The sequence below is a fragment of the Phragmites australis genome, chromosome 3 (genome assembly GCF_958298935.1).
Source record: "Phragmites australis chromosome 3, lpPhrAust1.1, whole genome shotgun sequence".
Classification (NCBI taxonomy): Eukaryota; Viridiplantae; Streptophyta; class Magnoliopsida; order Poales; family Poaceae; genus Phragmites; species Phragmites australis.
Window position 1 is genome coordinate 12,047,852 of NC_084923.1, and position 20,230 is coordinate 12,068,081.

The window sequence follows — 20,230 nt, forward strand, 5'->3', positions numbered from 1 at the left end:
GGAAATCTCAAATGCAGACCGCTCTCACATGATCCGAGTTTACGATCCAGTATTGGAAAACTATATAGATTTGTTTTTTCGTTTATTTTGTCGAATTAAACTATGCAGGGCTAGAGGATATAGGTCAATTGTGATTTGAGCGTAGCAGTTGGTGGCGGTGGTGGGTGACGACGGCTACAGTGGCGTATGCTCATATGCAACACCAACTGCAACTGGTCCACCCGCTTGATTGGTCAGTTTATTATTGCCACCAGCCGCGTTGGTGCGAATTGACATTTGAATCTGTCTCGATGATAGTGAACAGAGCGTTTTATAATTGGCCGCCGATCAGATTCAGAAAAGGAAGTGCACCATCGATCCTATAGCTTGCTATTTTAATTTGATTTTAATTTGATAATTTCTTCTCCCATGAGACATTGGTTTATCAGCTAGGCTGCCGCCATGTGCTTCTTCGACGTTATTCCGGACAGATTAACATGCTTAAATTTTTGAAGAAGTTAAGATGAGATCCTGCTTAGAAGTCAGAATAGTCTGCAGTCCAGCTGCTTGCCTGCAGGTTACTGTTTTCTTCACGACGCCTCCTCTCGAGAGCACAGAATTCAGCATATTCCAAGCTGTCATATTATTTGTTTTGGTTTTTGATAATTTTCCTGAACTCTGCTGGAAAGAAACACTAGGAGAAAAACGTTTGATCACTTCAGAGTGGTGATTAAACACACGTAAATGACAGGCGATGCCAATCCGGCAAGTCCCATGCGCGCAGCCATGAACCAGCGCATGGTTCTTGCTGGCTCTCCGCTGGCTGGTAGGAGCAATTAACAAGGTTTAATCTTCCGAGTTTGAGTCCGAGTTGGGCAGGCAAGAGAGGTGGCGCCCGCGGCACGGAGGTACACACGTGAAGAACAAGAACTCCGTGGTCTTTTACAGACGGCCGAATGCAACTCCCAACCAACGCGGCCGCCCAAGGATTACCTACTCGTCCGGTAACGTAGCTTTCTTTTTCAAGTATGAGTGGGACCATACGCGCACTCACACGCTACACTTATATTCACCCGTAGATACGTCACAGAAACATAATCTCACATAGCGCAGATCCACGCCGACTGAACGCACTGTAGCTTGACGCTGCAAGATAAGCTAATAGTTAAACCTGGCTCGCGATAGGTTTGTCAAGATTATAATACAATCTACTATCTATTTAAAATAACTTTCTACAATTTATAATTTATAATCAGAATCTAGAATAAAGGAGAAAACAAACAGAATCTAACAGACAATGGCTACTGCTGCTGCTGCAAATTAAGCAACGGGCGATTGTCGCTGCCAGCGCGAGCCTCTTGGTTCGCTAGGGGCGCACGCACGACGGCACGAGGTCGAAGAGCATGGCATGGGGTGGAAACTTCTCCCTGTTCCGATGTGTGTGGCACGCGGTGACGTGATGTGAGGGGAATGCGACTGTTTGACTAGAATGATAACGGAGGAGCGGGGGAGGACGATTTGGACACGATCGCCCAACGCGTTCTCGCGCTAGTACGTGGATCGGGCACCAGGCGCTGGACGCTTCATGCTGCGTGCGCTTTTTGCGCGGTGGACTTGTGGAATATGTTCTACCTAGTGAGTTGGTCGACGTGTGCACAGGTGAGTTGGTCGCAGGAATCCATGAGATAACAGGCCTCGGTCCTCCTCTTTGAGAAGCACACTGCATCCTGTTGGAACGTAATGATCACGTAGACGACGGAACTTGCACCAAGCTGGCTAAGCAAGCAGATCTCACTGGAGGCTTTGTTGTAGCAGATTGTACCTTTTTAGGGAATGTAACAGCTTGGACTTGAGATCACGAACATTCAAGCGTCACCATGTCACCAAATACTCACAGGCCCTGCAGTTGCGCCGGTACAGGAAGCAAGGAAAAGCCCAAACCATGCAGAGCTTGGGCCCCAGCGGTCCATGTAAACGAGCGGATGGAAGGCCTGCAGTTCATGGACCAACACAAGGACGGCTCCACCTGATCGATGCAAATTCCACGGAGTTCGGCCCGTTTTTCCAACGCGAGCCCATCGCGCGCGACGCCGGGCTGTGCGCCTGTGCCACCTCCCAACCGCCTCGGTCTCTTCTTCATTAGGAATCTGGGCTGCCACCGCCCGGCCCACCTTGCGCGTCTCTCCGTCCTCCCGTCGCGTCACCCCCCCCCCCCGCCGTTGGCACCCGCGCCGGCGCCGCCCCGCACGCGACGCGGAGGTGACTCTACCGCCCCCCTCTTCGTATGCCCTTTCGTTTGTTTTTCCTTTTCTTTTCTGCCTCTGCTCGGTCTCCGTCTGCGCAAGGCGCCGTTGCGCGAATCGCCTTCGCGTGTGGCGGCGCCCGGCGCCCCTGAGCTGCCCGGCTCTTGTCGTCTCCGCCCGATTCGATCGATGAACTGTGGTTCTCGTCGGGGGTGCGAGTCTGAGGTCCGGATGTTGTCGCCGTGTCCAAGTGCTAGCGATTACCGGTAGCGGTTTTTGTGTTATGTCGTGAGGGAAACCTGGAAGTAACGAGTATTCGTCGAATCGTCGTACACAGAAATTTGCTCTGGGCACTGCTGATATGCTGGGCCAGTTTGTCCCCTGTGATCTCTCGAAAATATGATTTATGGCCGTTCTGCTTCCCTGGAACTGGTGTTAAATTGTGTTATTAGATTAAAGATGGATTATAGCTGTGCTAGTGGGGAGTTTGGTATTGATGCATGGGAGACTTAAACTGCTTTTGGTTTGTTTGGGTTCTTGGGATACTGATCCGATGATGCATAATGTGTTTATTTGGTCCATATTTCCCAATTGATTGTTTCATGAATTGTGATATGTTTTTACCGAAATTTACATGTGTGTTGCCAACCTCATCGCTTCTATATTCTCAAGATGCAGGATAGAATGAGGCGACAGGGTCAATATGGTGAAGCCGACATCAGCTCCATGGTGGCTGCCCAGCTGCATCACTACCAAGCACAGCAAAGGGTGCAACAACACCCTGACAATAGCTACCCTGGAAGAGATCCTGCGCAAGCTGCTGGGGAGCATCAGTATGCCGCCCCAAAGGTGAGACAGAGTCAATGGGATCGAGGTGGGCCAAACATCCGAAGCCAGGTTCCATCACATGCATATAATAAAGGCATGTACTGTGCCTTGTTAGTTTGATTTGTTATTTTTTAGAAATAGCCTGCTTCATCTCTTGCATAATATATAATTGCACTTTTTTAGAAATGCTCTTTTATATATATATTATGTGTTAAAGCTCAACTCTAGTTACTGTTGCGACACTATCAGTTACAATCTAAAAGATAGTAGAGTTACAATCCGCGAGATAGGTGGTTACAACCAAATGTAAAAAAGAAAAAAATGAATTGCAATTGCGTTAATGATGAATGTAACTTCTAACAAATTTCTTGCCTACTGATGTACAATCTAAGAAATATGATTATAATCATAGTACAATGTAAAACGTAGTTTGTTAGCTTCTCGTGTTGCAATTATGTACTTCTGGACGCCAGTTGTAATTGGTTTACCTAGCGAATTATAACTGACAGTTTTTTGAATTGTAACTAGGGGTGGCACAACAGTAAACTACAGTGCGGCTAGGCGTAGAATAGACTCATCGTGTGTGTACTCTGTATATCTATTACGTGCATAGGCGTACTGTAGTTCACTGTTACGTCACCCCCAGTTACGACCCTAAAAGAGTATAATTGCGATCTACAAGATAGATCAATTACTACAAATATGTATGGTCACGACTACTGCTTTTTGTCATATGATCGTAACTTGTTCATCTCTGCACATACCCTCAGTTATGATCATATGAGACTAGTGTGTCAGATGTTGGACGATCAAATATATATGGTCGCAACTAGGTAAAATTCTCCAATCGTATTTATATACTTATGTCATGTGATCGTAACTTGTTCATCTCTCCGTACGCCCCGAGTTACGATCCCAAAAGCAGTATAGATGCGATTTACAAGATAGGTTAGTTATTATAATATGTATGGTCGTAACTCGGTAACCTTCTCTAGTCGTAATTATGTATTTTTTGTCATGTGATCATAACTTGTTCACCTCCGTGCACACCTCCAGTTACGATCCCAAAAGCAGTATAGGTGCGATCCACAAGATATGTCAGTTAATATATATATATATATATATATATATATATATATATATAATCGTAACTCGGTACCTTTTCTGATTTTCTCTGATCGTAATTATGTACTTTTTTGTCATGTGATCGTAACTTGTTCATAAACATCAACTCACTACTTCAAAGTACGTAGACAGTGACACAGTGCAAGCTAGCAGCTAGGTAATCAAGCAATCGAGTGATTAGATGGCTCATCAGGCAAGAAGCAAGCACGCCATTGCGACACCACGGGAGCCGTCACAGTTCTGGCCAGTGAGGTAAGACGACAAGCCCTCCTCTATGTCGCTTGAGCTCTTTGGCTACCACGACGTCGTCGGGGACAGTGACCATGGCATCGACGTCGGCGGTGCCCTGCCCCTATAGCTCACCTTCTACGACAACTACAAAGGCCGGTGCAGCTCAACTGACTACTACGGCTGGGCCGGCTACAGCGCTTCCGGTGGCTCGGGCGCCAGCTCCAGCTTCAGCTCGTTAGTGCTCAGCTTTGAGCAGGCCGGCAGCGGCGGGCGGCACCTCTCTTATGGCGTAGGCGGCGGGGGTGACAATGAGTGCGCGCTGTGGATGGACGAGGCCTAGGCGTAGCGCAAGTCTATTCTGCGCCTAGGCGCAAAATCTTGCCGTGTGTGTGTGTGTGCACATATACATATACATATACACTTCTTAAAAGAGGGACCGAAGACTACTGCTTATTGGTTTCAGTTCTGCGATGTTTAGCTGACTGTTCGTCATTCAGGACAAGGTGCTGAGGGTGCACAATCCTTTTACGATGGACAAAGATCTGATCTAAAGGTTGGTCTAGAAAAGCAGCCCATCAAGGAAACAAGGGACCAGCCTTGTACTGATAGGACTGAAGCAAGATACGAGGACTATAATCTTCCTCGGACATTTGAAGGTCTTCAGCAAAGTTTTCATGAAGACATTATGATGCTATCCAAGGAACTACAGGATGCGGAGGATGCTGAAAATTCAAGACACAGAGAGGTATGTTAAATAGTTCTCTTTTTTCAGTACATGAATTCTGGCTTGTGCTCCCTACCTAGCAAGAATTGTTCAGTTGTACTAGCAATGTACATATGCACCAAAACCGTACCATTGGAAGGAGGAGGATTTAGTGTCATACCATTGGAGGAGGTCTTTATCCATCAACCTAGTTTCTATTTGGCCTGTTATTCAATTTGTGGTACGGTTAGCTTTTCTTGGTAATTCTACACATGTGGATGGTGGAAAACTGATAATTTAATGTTGCTAGTAAGGAACTGGAGAGGATTTTCCTTTTGAATCTTGTAGGCCGGTAAGTTTTGTGTACATTCTTACCCAAAATTAAATAAATATGTGCACATTCTCATTCTGCATGCCAATATCAGCATAGACTCACAATAGCTCATATAGTCGTATTAGTCATCTAGCACGAACATTTCACAGGTTGCAAAAAATCTAGTTCTTACATTTAGTCATTGATAATATCAAAAGATCTATAAAGTTTGTTAGACCCAGAAAGTATAATACATCCGCAGATGGAAAAGTTAGCGTGGTGAAGAAAAACATAAATTGAAAATGTGATCTGCCCCTTTTCACCTCATTAGCCTGCCTTATCCTTCATTGACTCACTCTATTATTGTGCTTGATTGTACCCTTTGTGCATGGATTTGCTTCTAAAATTGTCCACAAAATACAAATGAGCTAATCAAATGTTTTGGTGCAGTTTTGAAATTCCATACTTCTCAAGTTTTTTTCTCAAAGCTGTCTTTGGCTTGATCCTTTTTTTCATATGCCCCTAATATGCAATAAGTAAAATATCAAAATTGAAAGTTGTCGTGGTAATGTTACGGTTATTGTTGTGTATTCTCCCAGCACTCTGGGGTTCCTATGTATGATTAGGCAATCTGTTGCTGGAGCTCCTGTGTCTCGTTTAGAAAAAAATTGCTCAATCTATTTTTAGTAGCTCTCGAGCTCTATAGACAAATTAAGGTAAAGCAACAATTGTTTCATGTCTGTCTGCAGAGATTGAAGGAGATAAATGCACAGTACCAGGAGAAACTAATAGCACTTCGAGCTCGCCAAGCAACCTATAAAGAAGAATTCCTGCGTAAGGAATCTCTGGCACGCCAGCAGCAATACCAGCAGGCCAGCATGAGCAATTATGCAAATAATTCCGTGCCCGGAGAGCTGCATGGTTATCATCCAACAGCAGCAGTCACACCTGCTGTTGCTGATGGAGGTCCTTATGGAGAGGCTCATCGGAGTTATGCTTCTGCCGAGTCTGGCCAGAATGTATCCTTCGGGGAGCGTTCAGATTACCCAGATTTTCATGGAGGGGGCAGAGGGCGTGGTCGTGGTTTCGAGCACCATGGCCAATATCCCGGCGGTCGTGCTTATAATTCTGGTGGCCGGCGATTCTAAAGATGCTTAGTTCGAACAACCAGTTGTTTCGGCCTCATCTCAGCTGATCTCAGCTTTGTGTGCTGTACTCGACGCAGATTGCTTTAGAAGCTTGCTTGCAATTTCCTGGAGACCTAAAACCGTGTAGTACTTGTTCTGCGGTTCAATGTCACTGGTATGCAGGCATCGAACAACCTTCCTCCATTGATCACCTTAGACTTTCTACAACTTTTTTAATTTTTTGACGAAAAAGCAGGAGAGCTGCGTTTTCATTCATTCGAAGGGAAAAAAAAAGGTAAGGTACAAGGACCCAAAAGAAAAAAAATACAATATCACAAACAAGTAAAAGCCCACCAGATGGACTAAGGAAAAGAAAAAAAAAGCTAAACAACGACGTCTAAAATGGTCAGTTGGAAAACAACATAGACCGCAAGACTACACCACAAAATCTGTCACGTGTTATCGTTGCCAAGCTTGTCGCCAAACGATAAAACAACTCCGACTTTACCACGGCGCGCCTCAACCTTCGCCCCGATATCGCTTCACTTCACGTGCACGATCCCCAAAGAACAAACCCACAACGCATCATTGTTGCCAAACTCATTGCCCACGACGCAGTAGCTTCGACTTCCCCTAAGCACGTTCATCCTTCGTGATCTACCGTGGAGCTGCTCACAGCTCCAAGGAAACAAAAATCTCGTCAAGTGATCCGAACAGACCATCGCCTCCCGTTGTGAGGCCCGCAGACCCTAAGGCGCCGAAACAAGCACCACAGCCAGACGAAAGCTTCGACTTCACCGAAAGGTGTCATCATTGCATCAATCTGCACCAACGTCGGCAGACAACCACGATGAGGGTTAGGGGAAACAAGAGCACCTCGACGCAATGCCGATGGACATCCAACACATGGCAGTAATATCCAATGCAACACCTCCAAGGGGGACACAACATCGAAGATGTCGTCGTTGCCCGATCCGGTGAGCTAGATCTGTGTTTTCACTAGAAGAACCCGCCGAGGGTTGGGTGAAACAGGAGCACCTCGATAAAGCCTCCAAGGACGAGAACGATGTCCAAGGATGTTGCCATTATTAGCACCGGCAAAATGCCAAGCATGTTTTCACCTGGAGCTCCTGAACCAACCCACCGCACGTATTGAATCGAACCAGCCGGCCACCGCGCGCAACCGAACCTCTGCACCACCCATCTCGATCGCGCTCGCCGCCTCGCGCCTCCGCAGGCGAGGCCGCACTGCCACGCCATCGGGCCACCGCTCCACACCTACGCGCAGACACGCCGTCGTCCAACTCCACACCAAGCTGGATTGGGACGTCAGGAGCAGATCTTGGGCAGCGACAACTGCCGCACTGTGACGCCACTTGCCAGACGCCCTCGCAGCCGCATGCCACCACGGCCCTCCACAGTCGCCGTTCCTGAGGCTGGAATGCCCTAGACACTGAGGGCCGCCCAGATCCAGCACATCTGGGTGATCGAAGCGCCTTTTACATCTGCGTCGACCAAAGCTTGGCAACCGGTTGTTCCGGCTGAACAGCAGCACAAAGGCAGCAGTTTCCGATGTAGAGCAACAACAGCAGTTTGTTGCTATCACCGCCAACCTCCACCGGCCTCCTCATCGCCACACTGTCACCACCACACCATCGTCGGCGCCCGTAACACTGCACCACTGCCACACTGTCACTCCACCACCCACCACTGCCACCGCAGCCTCACACCTTTGCACGTGAGGCCGCACTGCCACGGGCTGCCGCACCCATAGCCACCCAGATCCGCGTCGCCATGCGCCGGATCCGACCTTCACAGCCCGAATTCGACCACCACCACGTTGCTCCGTGGGGGATTCGGGAGTTGCCACACCGACGACGTGTAGATCCAGGCAGGCGCCCTAAGACCGACCGCCATCGATGCAATCTCGGCCGCCACGTGTAGATCCGATTGGGCACCTCTACGACGGTGTGGACATGCATGGAATCACCATCTCCGGGCTTCCCCCGCAGTCGGCATTCACCTCCGACTGCCTCTACTTTGCCGAGCTCGAGGGCCCGCCATAGCGCCGCGAGGAAGCATGGCCCCGCCATCACCGTCCTTGCAGCCATGCGGGCTTCCGGCGGCAGCAAGGCAAGAGGGATGGAGGAGCCTCTTGGCAACGCACGGGTGTGGCGGCGGCCTATGTCACCCCTGGGAGCGACGCAGCGGCTGAGGAGGTTGTCCCTACTGTCTACAGCTTTACCATGAGTTCCGTATTGTTGTAATTTGTGGAGCGAGAGGATTGTGTATCCTATTGTCTTTTCTGATATCCATGCGTGTTCAATGATCTTGGAAGCAATAAAACCTCATGTTCTTAGTTTCAAAATAGCAAAAACCAGAGTGCCTTCTAGCATCCGAGGTATAAACATCAACAGCTCAGCATATGCAGTTTCATTTTTCAGCAGAGTTTGTGTTGCTTTCCATGGTTCACTTTTAGCATGCAGGGAAGCTGTTCAAGAATCTAAGTACTAACTGGAATATATGGGAAACTGGGACAAAGAAGTTATATCTTCGAACTTGTGACACTAAGCCATAAGTAGAAAACAAGTTGCAACAAGGAAGCAACAAGCTGTACACCAAACAAGGTATATTATACATTCTCTTCAGAAGCTAGCTCAGCCCCACAAGTCCATCCGTTCACTAAGTATTACAAAGAGGATGCTCCAGATGGGTATGGACATCAGTAACCAGCAATCTCCTACCTGCCTGTTTTTGCTGCGCCCTTCGCCCCTTGAAGCTGTTCTAACATAGTCACAACCTGATCCATGCTTGGCCTGCAGCGTGCATCCATTGACAAGCATTGAAGCGCAAGCGCTGCAGTCTTCTGTGCTGCAGGAAGCGAATACTGAGAACCCAATCGCGAGTCTAGGACATGGATGACCCTCCTCTTCTTGGTGATGTAAGGTCTAGCCCACTCGACCAGGTTGTGCTGGCCAGGCGGGCGGTTCTTGTTCAGAGCACGCTGCCCAGATAACAACTCCAGAAGAACAACACCGTAGCTGTACACATCGCTCTTCGCGGTCAAATGGCCTGTGCATCAGGAGGGTAAAGAATATAAGTTTCCATTAGTTATACAAATGCAAATCATTGTTGGCTTCTACCATCAGAGCATGTGCACAATTGTAGGTTAAAAAACAATATGCAGGCAATTGAGTAATCAAAATTTGTGTTTCGTTGACTTGACTTGAGTAGGAGCAACCGCAATTTCTGATTTCATGGTACTTCGTGCATGAAACCAGCTGGATTGTCTAGTTATATTTTTTGGACTAACCAAAGGTGTGGCAAGCATAAAGTATCATTCAAGTAGCATAATATGCTGCTTCGATGTTTTCCCCTTTACAGGATGGAATTCATCATACAGTTCATTCTTTTAGTATTTAAATTATAGGTGTCACATGAGGGAAACAACAAATATCAATCTAGAAGAGGTTGTACAGAGACATGTGCCTCTTTGCTGATAAGAATAATTTTATGCCCCCCCCCCCTCTCCCTGATTGCAGTAGATATATGTGTTACTTTAAACAAAAGGCACATCTAAGCACAGTGGAGAACTGCACCATATAAAACAACATGAATCTAACAGAAATGGCATGCACACAATGAAGTATCCATGTCTTGCTGTTGGAGATTATTTCCCCACTATAGAATATGTCCTGTAGCCCCACTGTTAGCAGGGCTTGCATTGGCAGAAACTATGAATATTGCTTGAACATGAAGCCTAAGTTATGAATTATATGCTAGAAAGAGTGGAGCTTCATTCACCCACTTTTTCAGCATAGTCAACTGTTACAAATTGTCATATTTTTTGTCCTTGTCACTACACTGTAAGAGAGTAATAGAGAAACAATATGGCATATTGCTGGCCGGTAAGTCATGCTACAAAGATTACCTGTTGCGATATATTCAGGGGCAGCATATCCTTGAGTCCCCATGACCCTGGTAGAGACATGACTTTTATCACCACTTGGACCATCTTTTGCCAAACCAAAATCAGATAGTTTTGCATTGTAATCCTGTAAAAGGTTAAAGAACAAAGAAACACAAATCTTTAGATCAAATTTCATTCGACTTGCACAGATTGTATGCAGAATGATTAGCATGCGTACCGAGTCAAGAAGAATATTGGATGTCTTGAAATCTCGGTAAATAACTTTAGCCTGATCACCATGCAGGAAAGCAAGACCTCTGGCAGCCTCAAGGGCGACCTTCATCCGTAGGTTCCACGAGAGCGGTTGGAAGTGCGACCCTCCTGCAATATTATAGCATTCACTCCTTTTCATAAAGCAAGAAGCCAAGAATGAAACATATCATACACCATCACATAAGAACACTTGAGAGCTTACTCCTGAAGAGATGATGCTCCAAGCTGCCTCTTGGCATGTACTCATACACAAGAAGCCGTTGTTCGTCCTCCAAGCAGTACCCGACAAGTTTCACAAGATTAGGGTGGGATAACTGCCCCAAGTAATTGACCTCAGCCTACAAAGTTATGGTACGAACAATGTCAACTACCTTCACCTCACTAAACCTTCAGCCAAACAGACACAATAGTAGAAAAAGGGCACCAACCAGCCATTCTCTGTGCCCTTGGAAACTGTCAAGCTTGAGCTTCTTCACCGCGACGATCATCCCTGTGCCCGGCTTGACAGGCGCAAGCGTGCGCTCATCCATCCATCCCTTGAACACTGACCCAAAGCCCCCCTCCCCGAGCAGGCTGTCTGGCCTGAAGTTCCTTGTGGAGCCTTTCAGCTCACTGAAGGTGAAATTCCGGACATTTGATGACTCCAGGATCTCTGTCTCGGTACGAGGAGTTGGCGGCACCGACGAAGAAGAGCCAGATGTCTTGGTACCAAAGGTGTCGGTATCGGTTGCGTTCTTGCTGCTGTTCTTGGAACCGGTCCCTGGATTGCAAGCATCAGCTAAACTTAGCAAAGAAACTACAATTTTTTTTGATATAGTTATATACAATCCCTGATGATGCTGTGCTTCCAGAATTGAATTGCTACTTATTTATGTAATAAACCTCACACTGTTGCAGAAAACTTGCTATCACTCTGGGCGGGATCCTACTTTCTTTGTTGGGGAAAAAACTGCAACTCACCTAAATTGTACAATTTCAATTTCGCTCACCACTAATGACTCAACAACCCCACAGTGGACCGCTAAATTGCTCTCTTTTTGGAAAGAACAGAAATGCCGCAAATTTAACCAGCTCGAGGTGGACTCTTGCTTGTCCTTTCCAAGTGCGACAGGGGAAAAACAAAACCAGAATCGCTGCAAGAGCCGGTGCAAAGAAAGGTGGATTCGAACACGCCGAGTGACGTAGCCAAGAAACGAGCTTCGTATCGTACCTGACGAGTTGGGGGCACTGAAGGAAGGGTTGATCTCGGCGTTCCCCTGCACGCCGGCGCAGTTCCCCATCAGGAACAAAGGCACCACCCAGTCAAGCCCCACGGACGAGGCAGCCGCGCGTGGTGCTCAGTGCTGTATTCTGCGAAGCTTCTGGCGGCGCGCGGGGAGGGAGCTAGGAGGTAGAACTCGTGGGTTTATTTGCCTTGTGGTGCCATTCCTCCCCTGCTCCGCTGGGTTGGAAGAAGATGTAGAATCAATTGCTGCTGGCTGGCCGGCCGGCTGCCTGCGAGCGAGGGTGGTGGGAGGCGTGGGGTCGGTCAGCTCATTAATGTGGGGGCGGGAAATGCGCCTACTCCCGCTTCTGTTTTCCACCCCTTGTTTTTGCATCCACGGCTTCACCTGTTCTGATTTTGCAAATTCCATCTTGAGTACATATCGATTGTATTTTATACCAAAAAGTATAATATTATTTCACCATATGTCAAACTCTTATCTTCATTTTTTTAAAATTGAATTCAGGTGTGCCTTACATGTGGGCCCAGGTTCACGTACAATCAACGGTGTTTGTTAAAGCATGAAGCTTTGTGATAATACGGACAGAGCCTGCATAATTTAGTGAAATATGAAATGCGTCGTTTTTCGATACTTCATACCTAGCAAATGTAATTCTCAAAATTTACTTTTTTTTTCTTAAACATGTTTTACTGTCTGGATAAAGTATTAAACATTGCATTCCAAGGCCCAATCTGGAACACATCCTGGGGGATTCAAATATTTAATAACTTTTTTACAAAATTATGTAAAAAAAAAATTCAACAATCCTTACAGACCCAGCCATGGTACTTTCATTTGTTTCCATCCTTTGATATTACCGTTGTCAAGTGGAAAGCGATAAGAACTTCGAGACAATGTGGTTCACGTAAGAGCACATTTTTTTCACGCCTAGTGATTGTATAACCTGAGTGTAGTATAACCCTAGCATGGTTTTTGGAACGCAAAGGTTCACAGAGAATTTGCACACAAAAAAAAAACTGAATTCTGGCATTCCAAATGGAGCCTACAAATTTGTTTATTACACATGAACTTTAAGAAAAAATTATCGAAACATGTTAATCCCATAGGAATTAAAAAGCCACATTTCATATATACCTACTGTATCAGTTTCTGATCAAATAGCTGATATGTACAGTACAATAGTTATAATATCATAGTCAAATTTCGTATATAATTATTAAGATTTAGAGTACAACAAGTTACAACACATACGTATATTACAAACCTGGTCAAGAGGCCAACAAAACATAGCGAAAAGAAAAAGCCCAAGTCATAAATAACTTAGGGTACAAACGCGACTTCTAAGATTATTCTTCATCCTCAGCTTCACCTCTTGTAAAGTCGACATCAACTTTCTCATCTGAATGACAACAAGAATGAGTATAGACAATATACAGCAAGCCCTATTCTACTTTAAGGTGTTGATAGATGTATAAAGGAGGTAATTCAAGGATAAAGTTTTACAGTTTAGTTTTAAACGTAAAGCAAATTTTATATAGGTATTTAGTTATATTCTTTATCGTTAACTTTTCGAAACAAATATAACCTTTTAACAAAGCTTTTGAAACAGTTTGAATCTAGAAAATAGTAAAAAGTTATATGTAGGATTTTTTCGGTCATGAGAGGGGCTACACCTTGCTCTGCAATCTCTTTCAGCACATCTGGTGTACCTTTAGTACAACGCAGATCCTGACAAATTTAGCCAGCAACCTCATCACATGGACATCTAGTCCATACACTCACTCATCAAGACACACACACTTAAAGTCTAGTCAATGCGAATGCTGCTTTCGCATGTCTATGACCGTGGACACAACTATTCGAATATATTTACTCTTTGCATAGGTTGTACACCGTACCTACGCAATATGCTCAGCCTACAACCGTTGCAAGAGCAGTAGAAAATCATACCGAGACACTCTAATCACCTTTCCTGACAGGCTTTTCATGTATTGAAGGCCAATCCCCTTTTCAAGCATAGGCCGGTACTAACAACCTTCAAACAAAAGGGACAGATGGACACTTGACTGCTCGCTGCTCTCAGTCTCCCAGTATGATGCCCAACTTAGTTCAGTGAAGGAGAAGTCAAGTCCTGCCCATTCATGACGCATAGTTGCATAGGGTGGTTAAGCTAGACGGCGCAATGACTTGGTCCTTAAGCGAACAAGACATGTATCTTCTGGCAATGAACACCACATAGGTGACTTAAGCCCCTAAGAGCATCCTCATCCAGAGTACTACTCCACCTTTCCCACCAAACAATTTTCACCCATTTTTACATATCACCCACCATATCCCATACGACATCAAGGATTTCACAACCATCAAATATTCATGGTATATAGGTTATCATTGATAACAGTAAATCTTATCTCCAAGAAGATGTGTTTCAAAAGTGACATCTCTGAGGAGACGTATTTAATTCTAAGCATGCTAGATATTAAGACGTCATCTGTCATTAATATAGATAACAACAGGTAATCCTAAGGTGATATGTATTTTAGATGATAATATTTATGTCATGACAAGTATTTAATAGGATTAACTACTACAAATACTTTGTAAAAGCGCATTACATAGCACATGCGATATAAGTCCAGTTTTAGTTGATCATGTAAATTAGTTGAAAAATATAGATTCAATATGATCAAGGAGATATGACCAAAATTCTAGTAGTTCTACAATTGTGACTACGATCATTAACGGGCTATACTAGGGAAAAAAAATCAAATAACACCAAATGGAAAGTTAAATGAACCCTAATGGATATCATACTATGCTGAATAGATAGGTCTCGCATTTAGATGAATTTCGACGAAAGAATCGTCAGAATCAGAGCCAGAATGAAGAAGTTATGACTCTTGGAAGATTTAATCTAAAATTAAATCGAGGAAATACGAAATAATACTATTTATAGGTGGGGCCCACGGGTGGGACCACATGAACAGTGATTGGACTCACTAAACAGTAATCTAGTGGGCCCACATTAATAGTACTGGATAGGCCAAATCGGACTCGGATTGGGCTGGGTCTGGGCTTGAATGACCGGGCAGGCCTTGGGCTGCACAGTGTAGGTCCGCTCGGGTTTTGGGTTATTAGCATAGCAGGCTGCGGAGGTGGGCCGGCCCACTGGGGCGTGGCATATGGGTGGCTGAGCTGGCCTAGTAGGCCGGCTGGATACCGGACCGAGCCATGGCCTGAGGCCGTTTTCGGTCGCGCGTGTGGGCACACTAGCGCAGAGCGAGGCAGCACTGGAGAAAAACATGCCAGCTGAAGGGATCAGCGACTTCCTAAGAGGGGGGTAAATTAGGCACTTAGAATCTATTTGGCTCCAAAAACTACACAAGATAAATCTATATCAAATTCTATCTAAATGTATTCTAGATTTATCTAGTATGTCTACTCTACCGATCAATGCGCTTGCAACCTATCTAAGAATGTAAATTGCAAGAATGTAAAATGCGGAAACGTAAATAAGGTAGTGAGAACAAACGCGGCATAAGGATATTTATCTCGTGGTATCGATTGCATGAATATCACCTCTAGTCCACGTTAGAGCTCTACAAAGCATATGGTCCTAGTCGGCACACGATCACGGTTCTTGAGCTACCAAGTCATAAAGACAAGGCTTCCACTCGGATGAGCCACCAAGCCACCAAGGCAAGGTCTCACCACTAGCCTCTCTTCCGGTTTCTTATCGTTGTGATCACTTCATAGCTTGAGCCACCAAGGCAAAGGTCTCCACGTCCTCACACAATCGTCTTGCCGCCACTCCACACCAAGTCGAAGGGTCAATAAGCTTACCGATGAGTTATCAAGACTCCAAGGTGTCAGTGTACCACTTGGTACAAGGTTGAATCATTTCTTGATCTACTCTCTAGGCAAAAATCACCTAGCAACACTTTCTCTAGGCCTATAAGCACTAATCACTCACTAATCTCATGCTTAATCACCTTAGATGATCACTTTAAGTACTTTGGTGGCTTGGATGTTTTCTCAAGTGTGAATGAACTTCTCAGGACTTCTGCTCCCTCAAATGACTGAGTGGAGGGGTATTTATAGCCTTATGCCTGCACACTAACAGTTAACCCAGTGGTTCAGAAAAGTTGATAACACCGGATGATCCGATGAGAACAGTAGTACTAACATCGGATCATCTGGTGAGTACACTCTCACAAACTAGCCGTTGGAACCCCACTCAAGCCTCTATGAACACCGAACACTATGGTGTATACTTTATCTTCAACCGCATCCCCTCTGTGTAAATTGCTCCGGTGTAAGTATCCGGTGCACATCACTTCATCATTGGACTATCCAATTCCTTGAACTTCGTTCTGCCTCTTTGCATTGTTCATTGTCCGATGTATTATCCGGTGTAGCCTTGCTTCATCACCGGACCTTCTAGCATGTTAATCGTTGATCTACCACGGCTGCAACCTTCTATAGTGAAAATGCTCCGGTGTGTATCTTCCTCTGATCATCGGACTATTCGGTGGGTTGTTCCATTCTACCTTCTGGATAAAAATACTCCGGTGTTACCATGCTTTGATCACCGAATTATCTGGTGAGGCTTAGCCTTTATTCTTCAGCACGACACCCTTCTCTAGAAGAATTGCTCTAGTTAGCACACTTGCTAATCACTGGAACTTCCGGTAGGGTCTTTAGGGCTCTCTCCTCCTTTGTCAAATATGCTCCGGTGAGTTTAATATCCATAGCACTGGACCATTTAGTGAAGCAAATCTTCTTGGAACTTTTTCAATTTGACCAAACTTTATCTCGGCTACGGTGACTTCTTCATATATTGGATCCATAAGACCTACTAACATATATTTTTGGCAAACATGTTAGTTCCATTGACTATGTTATCATTAATTACCAAAATCATAATCATGACCTAATAGAGTCATTTTCGCTACACCAGCGACGAGCGATCACCGCGGAGCCACGCCGGCAAGCTCGCCGGAGATGTGCTCACGTCGGAGTTCTTCGACGGGAAGCTCACGTCGACGACCTAGGCACTACGGGGAACACGTCTAGGGGCTCATCGACGGCTGCTAGTGGCGAGAATAGCACCAGGCAACGGCTGGAGGAGAGGGCAGTGGCGCAGAAAATTTGGCCAGTGTTTCCCCTCAACTACGCGCATTCTACTTGCAAAGAAAAGGGTCCCAAGGCTCCCTGGACATCACAACGTGATGCCTAGAGCACACTCAGAGCACAACACGTCGGCATCGGTGAAATCTCACGGTGTCGGAAGCAAAAGCACGACCGAGCATGGCTACTTACTAAGAGGGAGCACGAGGGCGACTACATGCTATCTAGGAGGGTTGTGCGAGGGGTGGGAAGATCAACGAGAGGATGAATGGCAACGGCTAGGCGGTGGCTGATGATTCGTCCAAGAGGCAACAACGATGCAGCTCGGTCTCTAGCTCAGACGACCTTCCGTCGGGCTCCGGGTAATCGGAGAGCGGCATAGGGACATTGGCAACAGCGGGCTGCAGCGAAGAGGATGGGTGCGACAGCGGTGAAACGGGGAAAAGGGGAGGAGAGAGGCCGGTGCTGTGCTATTTATAGAGGTGGGGAGCAGCGAGGCGGTGCGGTCGCTTGAGTCACGTTGTTGGCGGCGGTAGCACAGTGGTGATGTGGTGGGGTGGTGCCCACCATTTTTCCCGCGGCACGGGCTTACTACACCGGTCGCACGTGGTGTGGGCGAGAAAGTTGCGGTGCCAGACAGTATGGGCGGTGCGCGCGAGAGAGCGGAGAGGGGGGGGGGGGAGAGAGAGAGAGAGAGAGAGAGAGAGGATGGCAAGCGCAGAGGGATGGGCGAGAGAGGCACGTGGCCCTCGCCAACCGTCGCACTGGAGGAAGAAGGAGAAGGTGACGATGCGGGCGCTTGGATGAATGACGAGTGGACGGCCATGCGTGGGCCGCTCAAGGGAGAGGTTGGGCTGGCTGCTGGCTTGGTGGGCTGGACCAATGAGAAAGGAGAGGGGAGAACGGCCGGGGAGAAGGAAAAGAGAAAAGGAAACAGAAAAAATGTTTTGGAAAGAATTCAAATGGAGTATTTGAATTTGGCTTTAGCTTTGGTTTAAGATCCATTCAAATAAATATATACTTGAACTGTGATTTGGACTTGGATCTTTATTTTTGGGAGAGAATTTGAATTCAATTTGAGCTGAAGGGAGACTAAGAGTAGATTTGAAATTGAGAGACTTCCAATTTTAGTTCTCCATACAAAGAACCATAAAAACCTCAAACCAAATATATATGAAACAACTTAATACAGGGATTAATTTAGAAATAAACTTGGAGCAATTTGGAATACTTAGTCCATTTAACATATATGAATGTATAAATATTGGTATATATACATTCATATACATATACATATTTTCTTATTTTTAGTTAGCTTAATAAATCATAAGAAGTTTTAATTTATAATTAATTAATATGTTTAAAACTCAGAATGTTACATCATACTTGGGCTACAAGCCTAAACTGCAAACACTTGTGGACAGGGATGGAGCTTTATTGGTGCCTTGGCCCCTCTAATATTTATGCAATTACCTAGAAAAGTACTAGTTTAGGCTAATTCAGTACTTAGGCTTTGATTAGGTCACCTTTGAATTATCTAATTTCACAGCTTTGCCCTGTCTTATTTTTGGTCCAAGTTCCGTTACTGCCTGTGGAATAATTTTTTTAATTATTTGAACAAAGCACTTGTGGAACAATTAAGTTGTTCTTTCTAGCTTTTCAGTCCTTAATTATGCATCGTAGCGTTTTCAGCATTTTGGTCGTGTACAAACGTAGAGTAGGCTCGGATACTATCACATTAGTACATCTTTTGGCTTTAATGATGCTTACCTTACAACATCCAACAAGATATGCGATCTTTTATCCAACCAAAATACTATAGTAGTAGGGCTAGGAATTGTGCAAAAGAGCCACGCGATAGGGATCATGGTAGGACCGGCCGGTACTGCAGCTGTTTGACTAAATGCTACGGTGCGAATTGTGGTGGTGGTTGGAGCTTGGAAGCGTATGCCAACGTAGTCCCCATTCAGGTCGGGAACCTCTTCGCTGTGCCGCCATGCGCCTACGACTTGCGCTGCACCGTTTGTCTATCTCGTCAGTCTTCGCAGATTTGACTAGTAGCCTACCTAGTGGAATCGGCGCATGAAAGTCACTGGTGAACGCGACCGAGGGGCAAATGGCGATGCAGTTCAGTGGCGAGGCGAATACGTAATAGCCGGTTGCAAATCTCTCCAGCGCGTGACGAATCGGCTGGGAATTTGGCGCGGCCCTTTCCCTGGTGCTGGAGAAAGTCCATTACACGGTTGTGGCGGATACGTACGTACGTAAGGTACGTTAGCCCAACTGCCTCGGACCGCAGGATTGATTGATTAACCTCCAGATTCTCTCTGATTGTATATGTTTGCAAAAGAGAAACGTGCCTGCATACGTACATAATGCTAAGTACTAGTATGTTGCTCGTACTAGATTCTTGCTTCCAGCTCATGTTGCTACTAGTAGTAGGTAAATACAGCTGCCGACGAGTGCGGTCGCTTGATTCCTTCCGGAAGTACCCCTCTCTTCGCAAAAGCTTTGGCACAGCCCAGATTTGTTTAGGACTCTTGTGTGCGTTTTTTTTTGGACGACGGAAGTACAGCTTCCGGTCTTTATAATAACCAGACCTTAAAACATTAAGAATACCTAATATAAGCATTCATATTGAATTTAAAATTTATATTGTTATTTTATAAATATAAGCATTCATATTGAATTTAAAATTTAAACTTGGATGAATAGGTTCAACCACATGAGACCTAACCAATTGAGTTGTACATTAGACTGAAGTGTACATGTGAGCTACTACTTACTTAGCTCAGCTATTTACAAAATTAAATGGCACTTTCATGACAGCTGTTTTCTGGAGGCAAACATAACCTCGTAACAACGCAAAGATATGCATGGATTAGTGAACAGAATAAAAGTCTATTGTGATACTTTCCAGAACATCTCTGATACAACTTGCAATGACGTTGCCAGAGAAGACCATGGCGCACATATAGCAGTAGCATCAGATAAGAAATTAATTGGCAGAAAGGGAGAGAGGAGGAGCGCCAATTAACTCGGGTCGCCCCACCAAGCGGGGTGCACCGTGCACCGTGCACGGGCGAACGACCACCGAACTGCCAGCCAGCGGGCGCCACTGCTCCGCTCCTGCCGGGAGGTG

General features: G+C 45.7%; 2 protein-coding genes across 3 annotated transcripts; one reads left to right on the plus strand and one right to left on the minus strand.

Annotated features, from left to right (window-relative positions):
• Positions 1 to 2,141: 2,141 nt before the first annotated feature.
• Positions 2,142 to 6,743, plus strand: LOC133912173 (uncharacterized). 2 transcript variants are annotated; one of them, XM_062354781.1, is made up of 4 exons: positions 2,142 to 2,238; positions 2,895 to 3,096; positions 4,904 to 5,151; positions 6,172 to 6,743. In XM_062354781.1, the coding sequence occupies exons 2-4, from the start codon at positions 2,895 to 2,897 to the stop codon at positions 6,568 to 6,570; spliced, it is 849 nt and encodes a 282-aa protein (XP_062210765.1). In that variant the 5' UTR covers positions 2,142 to 2,238; the 3' UTR covers positions 6,571 to 6,743. The 2 variants fall into 2 exon arrangements, with proteins under 2 accessions (XP_062210765.1, XP_062210764.1); XM_062354780.1 differs by having other exon boundaries at positions 2,144 to 2,238; positions 2,895 to 3,144.
• A 2,300-nt stretch (positions 6,744 to 9,043) lies between these two features.
• On the minus strand, positions 9,044 to 12,245 carry LOC133912174 (receptor-like cytoplasmic kinase 176). The gene is made up of 6 exons (XM_062354782.1): positions 11,943 to 12,245; positions 11,161 to 11,492; positions 10,935 to 11,070; positions 10,698 to 10,840; positions 10,481 to 10,604; positions 9,044 to 9,621 (listed from the first exon to the last, which is right to left on the minus strand). Exons 1-6 carry the CDS (start codon positions 12,010 to 12,012, stop codon positions 9,290 to 9,292), a joined length of 1,137 nt encoding a protein of 378 aa, XP_062210766.1. The 5' UTR covers positions 12,013 to 12,245; the 3' UTR covers positions 9,044 to 9,289.
• Between the last annotated feature and the right edge of the window lie 7,985 nt (positions 12,246 to 20,230).

Coding starts and splice junctions, on each gene's coding strand:
- LOC133912173 (XM_062354780.1), top strand. CDS start 2,895: ATGCAGGATAGAATGAGGCGACAGGGTCAATATGGTGAAGCCGACATC. Junction 3,145..4,903: donor ATCACATGCATATAATAAAG/GCATGTACTGTG, acceptor TTCGTCATTCAG/GACAAGGTGCTGAGGGTGCA. Junction 5,152..6,171: donor AAAATTCAAGACACAGAGAG/GTATGTTAAATA, acceptor GTCTGTCTGCAG/AGATTGAAGGAGATAAATGC.
- LOC133912174 (XM_062354782.1), bottom strand. CDS start 12,012: ATGGGGAACTGCGCCGGCGTGCAGGGGAACGCCGAGATCAACCCTTCC. Junction 11,493..11,942: donor CAGTGCCCCCAACTCGTCAG/GTACGATACGAA, acceptor CTTGCAATCCAG/GGACCGGTTCCAAGAACAGC. Junction 10,605..10,697: donor CCAATATTCTTCTTGACTCG/GTACGCATGCTA, acceptor AACCTTTTACAG/GATTACAATGCAAAACTATC.